This window comes from Daucus carota, chromosome 4 (genome assembly GCF_001625215.2).
Source record: "Daucus carota subsp. sativus chromosome 4, DH1 v3.0, whole genome shotgun sequence".
Lineage (NCBI taxonomy): Eukaryota > Viridiplantae > Streptophyta > Magnoliopsida > Apiales > Apiaceae > Daucus > Daucus carota.
Genome location: NC_030384.2, coordinates 23,837,104 through 23,847,978, shown reverse-complemented (window position 1 = coordinate 23,847,978; position 10,875 = coordinate 23,837,104). Strand labels below are relative to the sequence as shown.

At 31.7% G+C, this 10,875-nt stretch overlaps 1 protein-coding gene across 1 annotated transcript; it reads left to right on the top strand.

Moving 5' to 3' along the window:
• The first annotated feature begins 8,885 nt into the window (after positions 1–8,885).
• LOC108218018 (uncharacterized) lies at positions 8,886–10,155 on the top strand. The gene has a single exon (XM_017390939.2). It carries the CDS (start codon positions 9,058–9,060, stop codon positions 10,015–10,017), a length of 960 nt encoding a protein of 319 aa, XP_017246428.1. The 5' UTR covers positions 8,886–9,057; the 3' UTR covers positions 10,018–10,155.
• The last annotated feature ends 720 nt before the right edge of the window (positions 10,156–10,875 follow it).

Below are 10,875 nucleotides of genomic sequence, written 5' to 3'. Positions count from 1 at the left end.
ATGCCACATATTTCAAAAAAAAAAAGTCACGACAAAAACACCTATTTTAAATTTTAGGAATGTCATATCATATTCCATATTTATGTTAGACCAATCACATGTCCTAAAAATCCTAAAATTGGGCGTAATCAATGACTGACAATTATATTAAATTTTGAATGGTAATGCAATAACTACATTCCATGTATCATAGCATTTTTTGAATTTTGAATTTGTACACAACTAATGAAAATTGAAGAAAATAATTATATTGAATATATTGTCATAATTTTTAAGCTTATCATGTATCATATAACTAAGCATTAATTATATTAATTTATATATAAATAAAGTGTTTAAAAATTAAAATTGAAATTTATAATTATATTTTTATTTAATATTTAATATCCGGGAGTCGTCTAATATTTAACTATGTCACAAATATATCAATTTTTAATTTTGGGAATAATATATATTAAAGTTTTTAACATAGTGATACAGATATTGTAAAAAGTATTTTTATAAATTTTAATATTACGTCATTAATAGTACGTATTAAACATTTTATGTAGGTCACCTTGATCATAGTAGATATGTATCACTGTTACAGATAGCAATCGGGTCGGTCGAAATTGGTTTCGCAAATACCAAAATTTAACCCAAACTTGAAAATTTTAGGAATCTTAAACCTGAACTTGAAGGATATTACACGAGTAATTATTAAATATATATAAAATATTAAATATAAACATCTTAATTTTGTTTTAATTTTATTATATATTAAATAATAAATATATTATAAAAGATATTATGTATATATGTATGTATGTATGTATGTATGTATATTCGGGTTCGGGTTCGAAATGAGTTCCGGGTTTTCAGGTCGGGTTCGAATCAAACCCGATCCTGGTCCGAAAATTATTCGGGTTTAAAAACAAATTTTTATCCGAAACCCTATAATTTGGGTTTTGTAAAACACAATCCGCTCGGTACGAGTTAGACTCGGGTCGGGTAGAATTGTGACTGCCCAATACTTCATGAAACAAGAATGTAGTATAACTATCATTATAGTGGATAGTCATTCAAATCTATTTATTCGATTTGACGTATAATTTTGATGTTCGTATTAACATAATATTTTGTTTGATATATAATTTTAGTTTAATATTGTTTGACATATAATTTCACTTGAATTTTCTTGATATATAATAAACTTAAGTATAAGAGAGTTATGTCTAATATAATTTTTTTCTTCCTACTTTATACTTTATTTGAAAATTCAAATATAATTATTTATTAAATGTATTTGTGAAATAATAACAACAAAATTCAATAAAAATTTGAAACCCGTGCGCGGAGCGCGGGCAAAAACACTAGTTATTATAACTATCGTTATATTAAATCCAGAAAATATTCCCTCTGAAAATACTCCCTCTGTCCCTTTTTAGTTATCATATTTGGTTTTGTACCGGTCAAATTGACTAAAGTTTGACTAAAATTTATTAATATTTTATCTATTCACAAAATAAAAGAAATATGTCACCGGAAATAACTTTAAATTTACTTTAAAATGTAATTTTTAGTTTTTTAAAATAATGAGTGAGTGACTTCTAATTATTGGTCAAAATTTAGTCAACTTGACCAACAAAAATAGAATTGTGACAACTAAAAAGGGACGGAGTCAAACATAAAATTTAATTTAATCTAACTATAATTTTGAAAAAACCTTATCCTCCTTTTATTAGCAGCTAGTTTTATCGGTTTCACCGGTAAAAAAACTAAATAGTTAATCTATTTTAATTTATTCTTATTTTTTAATAATATTTTTTACCGGATCTGTTATCACCTACTCGGTTTTTCAAGATTTTGATTCGTTGACAAAGTAATTGGGATGAATCAAGATACAACAATTCATTTTTAATCATATTCAATGTCTTAGTATTTTTAAATATTATATTGGGTATGTGTAATATATGTCTTTTATTTGGTTATACATTTTGCAATCTGATTATTCTGATTCTTATATAGCTAGATATATAAGGTTGTATATTGTTAATTATGTTGAAATCTTTTTTGTATCATCTGTTTAAATTATTGTGTTCCTCTCAAGGGAGTGTCATAGTTAATAGCTTTTTAATCGTATATGACAACATTGTTTTGTCGTTAATTAACGATTGTGTCATTTTGATAATTTTGTTTCGGTATCTGGCACAAACTTTTGTGCTCGATTTCTTCTTTCCTTCTTATTTATCTCTCTCTTTCTTTTCTTCCTTTCCGTGGATCATGTGTCTAACTAGGTTTTTTTTTAGGTCACTAATATTTTATTGACTAAATTTCCAGAGTCATATCTTTGGTTAGTCAGTAGACTTTTTTGAATAAAAGTTCTCATCTTTTTTCTTTGACCCGCGGATTTTGCTTTTTTCCAAAAAAAATTCAGACATCAAAATTCTTTTATCTAAATATTCGTGGGACATTCCGGCATGCCATCAGAGATGAAAGATTTTCAAGTATGAAATAAACTTTTCCTTTCAATATTGTATTTCATCACAACTCATTAACATAAAACTCTTATGACAACATTTTTTTAACAGAATCCTATTTAAAAAAAAATTCTTTTCCGCTTAAAAATTAAATATTAATATTTATTCCTGAAAAGAAAATTTTAAAAATAAGTTATAGATCTATGCTTTACAAGAGTATTAAAATGATGTGTCGGGATCCTTCATCCAATATATACAATTCAGGTACTTTTTAGTGATCATATTCAAATAAAATCTTGAATTACCGATATCTAAAGCGAATCTATTATATATATAAAAAAAAAATGCTAGGCACTTAAAACCCTTGAATTCTATAACAAAATATTTTTGGCAAAAAGGCTAATTTTTTAACTAGCGGATATAGGTCCAACTATTTCCATAGTTTACATAAATTAAAGTTTGATTGTCTATATAAAATAGTACTTTGGTGTAGAGATTGAAAATCAGAATTAATCGATTAACCAACTTGATGGAGGTTAGAATAAATTCTAATTATGATTAGATTATTAAAAGGTCCAAAAAGTGAGGCCCGTTTGATAAGGGCCTAAATTATGATTTATTAATTAATTTCATAATTAGTTAGTACATGCTATGTAAACACCTATTGGACATCCATGAGATATGTGGGCGGTCACAGCTCAGGGCTCGAGCCCTCCACTCTATCAAGGCCATATCTAGAATCCTATTATCCTAGTCTAACTAGAAGAATCCAGAACTTCATACTTTTAGATGAATTCTAACTCTTCAGAGATGACTATTAAGAGTCTTGGATAACCATCAACGACTCGGGATAATGATCAAAGATCAATTTTATCCTATCACAAACTCTAACACCAAACACTTGAGATATCTATGTAAAGGACTCTACCCTTCAAACTAAAACTACATTTTTTGACTTGATTCCTTACTTCGGTAAAGATACGTAAGCATCTCGCAATGACCGTTTGACTTCCAACTCATGAGAGTAGTCAAAGCACGAAGCTCACCCCACACTATTTGGCACTATTTGTGGGAAAAAACGACAACCATGATGAGATCACAGAGAATGTTACTCTCAAAAGTTCATATTCCATCATCCGGAGAGGATACTGACCGAAGTACCACCATTCACTCAGGATCCACCCACTAGTCAGGTAGCCACATCGACCACTGTAGAGGCAAGTCCTACACTCACCACCCAAGGAGCTAGATCTTTATTTCCCTTAATTATAGAATCGTAAGTCACGTTGACCCTCACCGGAAGTAGTCAGACCATCGAACCTCAGACTTTAATCCCGCTGATTATAGGTAGTTTGCCCATTTTGACCAATACCTCAGCGACAACAAGATTCCATTACTCAACTGTCGTTGTAACTTAACCCTTATGTAATCAAAGACGAAACACAGGACCGCATGCTGCTGAAGGAAGTGGACTTAATATAGGCAATTCTCGTGGAATGACCAAGTATGATGCATGGGTTACGAACTACGACTCCTCTGATGAGACTGATAGGGATGACGATGTTCCCCTGCGTATAAGGAGAGAGAACAATCAGGGCCGTAACACCCAGAACGACACTAGACAAATTAACTTCGATCCCTGAGGGACGACAACTGGGGGCAACCCACGGGTACACAAGACTATATGGATAGGATTTGAGTTTTTGAAAAGCATATTGTTCAACTAAAGAGAGACATGATGAGGCGTGAGGGAAGGCAGAAACAACCGGAGTCTCAGGGATGAGAACCACTGTTCGTGGACTTCCAGACACCTCGTGCAAGGGCTGAGATTCCAAAAAAATGAGGTTTAAATAGAATTCATTTATTGCATGTAGGAGATCCTACCAACCCGATTTCGCCATTCACGGAGGAGATCATGGTAGCAAGGATCTCAAGGAAATTCAAGTTGATTACTAATAAGGCTCATGATAAAACGGGTGATCCCGCTAACCACGTACGACCTTTCATGAATTCATTGCTGTTGCAACCAGTCACGGAGGTCATCAAGTGTCAAGCCTTTCCCCAGGCCTTGAGCGGGATGACTCAATTTTAGTATAGCTGGTGACCTCGAAACTCTATATTCTCATTTGCGCACTTCAACAGGGTTTCATAGGCTAGTTTATTGAAAGCAAGACTCTTGCCTAGAGCTCAACATCATTGATGAATATACACTATAATAAGAATGAGTCCCACCGAGAATACATGAACAGATTCAATAAATAAACACTCAAGGTCCCTGATCTAGACCTAGCGATGATCGCCCTTCAGCAAAAGAGACGACATATGATAATTTTTTACGGTCACTAGCCAAGAAGGCCCCAAACAATATGAACGAACTCCAGAAGAGAGCTAGAAAATATATTAAGGTAGAAGAAAGTTTGAGGAAATCCCTCAAGCAGTAACAAAAAGAGTACTACATATCAAATATTCTCTCATATTGAATTTATTTAATCCTCTTATTATTTTTGCACGAATTAACTAGTTAACTTTTACTTTTTACCATTTCCATCCATATCTATTTTATTACGTTTTGATAATATTTAACTTGAAGATTAATTAATAACAATGTAAAGATTTTATAAAGAAAATTACGTGCAATACATATGTGGTTATAATCAATTTGGAATAAATAAATTTAAAATAATTAAAATACTATTAGTTTTAACATTTGAAAAATTATTACACTAGACATAAAACTATTTGAATTACGATAATTTAAATTGGTAAAATTTCTTTTCCTTGACATTAGAGATTATGGAATTGCCATTATCATCCTCAAATAAAACTTTTTCCATTTATTACTCAATAATAAGAACTTATTTTGGGATGATAAGCGTAAATTTATATTTGATATATATCATACCTACAACGAATTATCCGTCATCTCCAAATTTTTTATCAAAAAATTTAAAAACTTACAATTATTTCGTGTAAGGACAAAAAAACATAAATTCATGTACACAAATTTATTTGAATATGATATTTAATACTAAACGATAAGTTTAGATTGACAAGGCCTTTCAACCCGAATCAGGACTTATACTAATACTAAACGACAAGCTTAGATTTATAAGGTGTTTCAACTTGAGTAGGACTTTTATACTATGGGGCTGTTTGGTTGAGAGAAGTAGAAGCTGCTTCTGGCTTCTGCTTCTCTTGATCCGTTTGTGTAAAGAAGTAGAAACACTTTTAAGAAGCTGAGGATGCTAACTTCTCTCTCACAGCTTCTGCTTCTTTTCCAAACACTTTATTAACTTATTTACTTCTCAATTCTACTCCACTTCTATACTATAAGCAAGAAGTCACTTCTTTTAAGCTAACCCAAACGGCCCCTATATATAATAACATTTATCGTAAAGAAAGCAAACATAAGTCACATCTAATTCTTGATATCTATAAGTTCACATTTCATTGTCGTTTAATGGTAAAAAAAGTATTTTCTCTTTATATGTGGAACGCATAAACTAATTCATTTTTGCTGCGGGAAATTAAATGTATATTTGAATATGAAGAATAATGAGGATAAATAATCAGTAATTTTTTTAATACAGCCTTGTATTACATACATTTATTGAACCATACTTTTCCGGTATATATATTTTCTTCCCGCTTCATAACACACTTTTTCTGTCTACTTTGTTTATGTACACCGAGGAGTCGAGGACAGTATGAGCTTCATACACGGCCAGTAATACTAATAATAACTTAGGAGCATCTCCAACGACGTTGGCTATAATGGTCGGTTAAACTGGACTTGCAAGACATTATGTAAAATTTGCTGAACTTGTAAGACACTTTGCTTCGCTGTATTGACTATATTGATTGCCTATAATTTAAAAATAATATGTTATTAATATTTTGGATTGTTATAAATAGAATATATCACTTAATATAATAACAAGGGATGTGTAATCTTGCTACAGATTTTTACACATTTGTAGCGGATCGACAAATATAGCTATCCATAAGAGATTGGCTATCATTATAGATCACAAGTGGGGATAGTTGGAGTGAAATTTTTGAAGTCATTAGTTATAATTTTTAGAGGTAATTGCATATCTCACCCCCTAACTATCGTTCAAAAACGATATTATACCCATACTTTGAGAAACTCAACTCGCACCCCTTATCTTTACAGTTCAAACCCGAGATGCACCCCTCTGCCGTTAACGCCGTTAACTCCGTTAAGTCACTATACAAGTATTTGCAAATCGGACCCCCTAACTTACGTTCAAAAACGATATTGTGCCCATACTTTTGAAAACTCAAATCGCACAACCTATTTTTACATTTCAAGAACGATACGCACCCCCCCTTTGCTAACTTCCTTTAAAATACTCCATCCGTCTCAATTTACATGTCCTTTTTGCTTTTCGAGAAGTCAAATTGGCTAATTTTTGACCAACTATTAGAAAATATTTATTTATTATTTTAGGAAATAGAAAGTTACATATTAATATAGACTAAATTCACTTCTTGGTGATATTTTTTTTTTAAAATTTTATTCAATTAAGATATCCCCAAGTCAAAATGATTTTACATATCAAATTATTTTAAATTTTTAGTGGTATGTGTATTAAGTACTTAAAATATAAACTATTTTAAATATAAAAATAAATATTATGTGATATTTTTTATAAAATATACACTTTTATCAAACAAAAATTTGATATGTAAAATCATTTTGACTTGGGGATAGCTTAATTAAACAAAAAAATTTTTAAAAAAAATATCAAAAAAGTAAATCTAATTTATTTTAATATGTAACTTTCTATTTCCTAAAATAATAAATAAATATTTTCCAATAGTCGGTCAAAAATTAGTCAATTTGACCCCGCGAAAAGCAAAAAGGACATGTAAATTGAGACGGAAGGAGTATTTTAACGGAAGTTAACGGAATTTAACGGAAGGGGTGCGTATCGTTCGTGAAATGTAAAGATAGGGGGTGCGAGTTGAGTTTCTCAAAGTATGGGTACAATATCGTTTTTGAACGATACTTAGGGGGTGCGATATGCAATTACCTCTAATTTTTATTTTTGATATGACAACTAGAATTTAAGGAGTGTTCATGGTTGGAGATGATCCAAGAGGGGATCAACGAGAAAGTTGTGGAAAAGATGTCAATAAAAAGTGTCTGAAACTCTGAAGTAGTAAATCACCGATCAATCAAAATAACAGCCTGGAAGGCTGGAACGGACAAATAACTAAAAAGTTGAATTTGACATAACATAGATGTCAGCATATATATCGGGGGTGAATCTCAGCTGGTTCCATAATCTAATTGCCAATTCCTTTTTCTCAAATAATTTTTTGAATTTAGTAATGTCAATGAATTCAAGTAATTTTCTCAAAAATGGTTTTAAATGATTTTGACTTTTAACTAATTAAATTAGTTATTATTCAACTAAAATTTACATGTATCATGTAACTACTAAAAATAAAAAATTATGTCATTAGAAAATAAACTGTATCTAATTTAAAATATGATTATTATTTTAAAAATAATAATCAACAATTTTGTCACTTAATGAAAAATTAGTCTCCTAATAAATCGAAATGAACATATATAATTAGGGACGGAGAAAGTATATTAAAGTTTTTAAGAAATATCAAAATTTGAAGGAAAGAATTTTTTTCTTCCTTGAAACTTTGTATTGACCTTAATATGGTATTTCTTGAACAATCTCTAAAAAAAAGTTCATTATGTACAGTAACTTTTAAGAGATTTGAAGAAATTATTGGTTTTAAAATGTATTTAACAATATATAGCCTTAATGACTTTTTAGCCCTCGAAGTATGGGTGGAAGTTCCGATGTGGTCTCGAAGTTTAAAAACGTACCGTTCGACCCTCAAAGTATCTTTGTCGTACCCTTTAGCCCTTTTTAAAAATATCAGTATATATAGGGGGATAAACTTGACAATTCATATTCGGGGTAAAGTTTGGGCGTACTTTTTAACCCTTAAAGTATACATCTGTTTCTTTTTAACCCCTAAAAAATACATTTAAATACATTATATGTTTCATTTAACCCTTAATGTTTAATGCCTCTTTTAACATTCACGTGTGAAATGTCAACTTTGTCCATCCCGTTATATACCGGTATACGCAATAAGACCTGAAAGGTACGACAAAGATATTTTGAGGGTCGAAAGGTACATTTTTAAACTTTGAGGCAACATTGGAACTTTCACCCAAATTTCAAGGCCTAAAAGAACATTAAGTCTAATATATAATGATACATGAAGAGTTTCATAAGATATTCATTTATTTAAAAACCAATAGTTGTGATTATATCTGGATAAAATAAGTTAAAAGTTGATTATAGGAATGGACTTTGTAGTATTAAAGGAAAAAAACATGCTTTTTTCTGTTTCCCCACCCTTTCATATTGTTAAATTTACCAAATAAATACCTCTCTCCAACATGCCTCTCATGAATCACACCTCTTTCTGTCTAAACATCTCGCTGCAGCAAAACAAGAAACAAACCATTCTTCTCCGCACATAAAAACCAAAATACATATTTATCTCTCTGTTTGTGAGATATATTTAGTTACGAATGAGGTGTAAGAAGCATTTGAGTGATTGTAGCAGCGTGGCCGGAGTATGCGCGTCGTGTCTTCGCGAACGTTTACTAACAATCATCGAAAAACAGTCAGGATATGAAGATGAACTGCTCGTCGAACCACAAACTGAAGATGAACACCGCAAAGCTGACGCGATATATGAACGTGTTACGTTTCCGAGGTCGGTTTCGCCGTATGTGTCTCGTCGAAAATCGGATAACACTGCTGTGTGGCCTCATGTGCCGCTCAGTGGTACACCTGAAATCGGCGCTAATGGAATGATCACGAAAGGTGAGAGGCGTTCGAGAGACTCGAGAGCCGGGTTCTCGAGTCTCTCGAACTTATTTCGATCGAAAACATCGAAATTTGTGACCGAATCTAATTCAGATTTCGGTGGAGAAACGAGAGCTAAAAAGTCAAATTTCATAAACTCCACGATGACGGAGGCTCAGCAAACCAAGTCTCCGTCTTCGTGGTTTATGAAAACATCAAAATTCGTTACGGAACATAATTCAGATTTTGGTTCAGAAACGAGACCTAGAAAGTCAAATTCAATGAACTCCACGATGACGGAGGCCCAGCAGACCAAGCCTCCGTCTTCGTGGTTCAAAAAGTTATTTATAAGTGAAAAGAAGAGAAACTCGGATATAATTTCGACGAGTTTTCCCCAAGAATACGAATGCTCAGGCCAAACATGTCCAAGAAGCACGCCAATGCAAGCGACGCCACAGCGAAGAAAGCAGAATCAGGGACTTTCGTTCTGCTTGAGTCCGTTGGTTCGAGCGAGACCGAGCAGGAGCTGGAATCCGAAAGGAGGGCTGCCCGAAACGGTGATCCAGAGTGGCGATATGAAAGGTTCACCGGGAAGGCCTGGTCTGAGTGTAGCGGCTTCGTCTGGGGCAAATAGATCACGGAAGCTTGCTAATTTTGGAAGGTTTCGTGCTAACTATTGAGCTGCAGTAAATATGCAGAGCGTGTCATCAAACACTGTGTCCTGGAATTCATTTAGTTACTGTATTAAACTTCTACCAGTAGGTCATTCATTTGTATCTGCAGATATATTAGTATAAAATTTACTTCTTCTCCTTCGTGTATAGTGCATGTTGGGACACTGGTTATAGAAAAAAAAATAAGCACTTAATTTTTTTGAAAAATGAGTTTTTTAAGAATTGTTTTGGCTGCAAAATGATTAATAAGTGTTTTATATTTATTTTGCTTCAAAAAAAAAGTGTTTTATATTTATTATTCGATAAAAGAATAAGGTCTTGTTATATAGAAAGGTAGAATATGATTTATTTTTCTTCAAAAATTAATCCTTAATTCTGAAAAATAAATTTAACCAAACAGCTTTTTCTTAGACTTCTTTTCATTGATATATCATCGCCTATTAATTTACCGGCAATTTTTTATTTACTTTTCTCAATATATTAATATAATATTTATAGATCCCTCGGCTTTATTCTTTTCTTCGAGTATGTTGCAGTTGTACATACAAAATGTATGCGCCTCTGCCTTAGGCGTCGCCGATACTCCCTCCTTATCTGACTTTTTTTTTTTTGAACGTTCTAAAAAGAATGAATTTATAATATTTATTATTTTTGAACATTATTTTTCACTATTACACCCACTATCTCTATATTTTATATTTTCCTTTTATTAAATAAACACTATTACACCCACTATTTTCCTTCACTATTTCAAATCCATTATTAAATATTAATAGGTCCGATCATTTTATCCACTTTTCAACTCTATTTATTACCTTTTTTTAATATTTTATCCACTTTTCAACTCTATTTATTACCTTTTTT

What these genes read in the sequence shown, in the direction of transcription:
- LOC108218018 (XM_017390939.2), top strand. Translation starts at nt 9,058, where the DNA reads ATGAGGTGTAAGAAGCATTTGAGTGATTGTAGCAGCGTGGCCGGAGTA.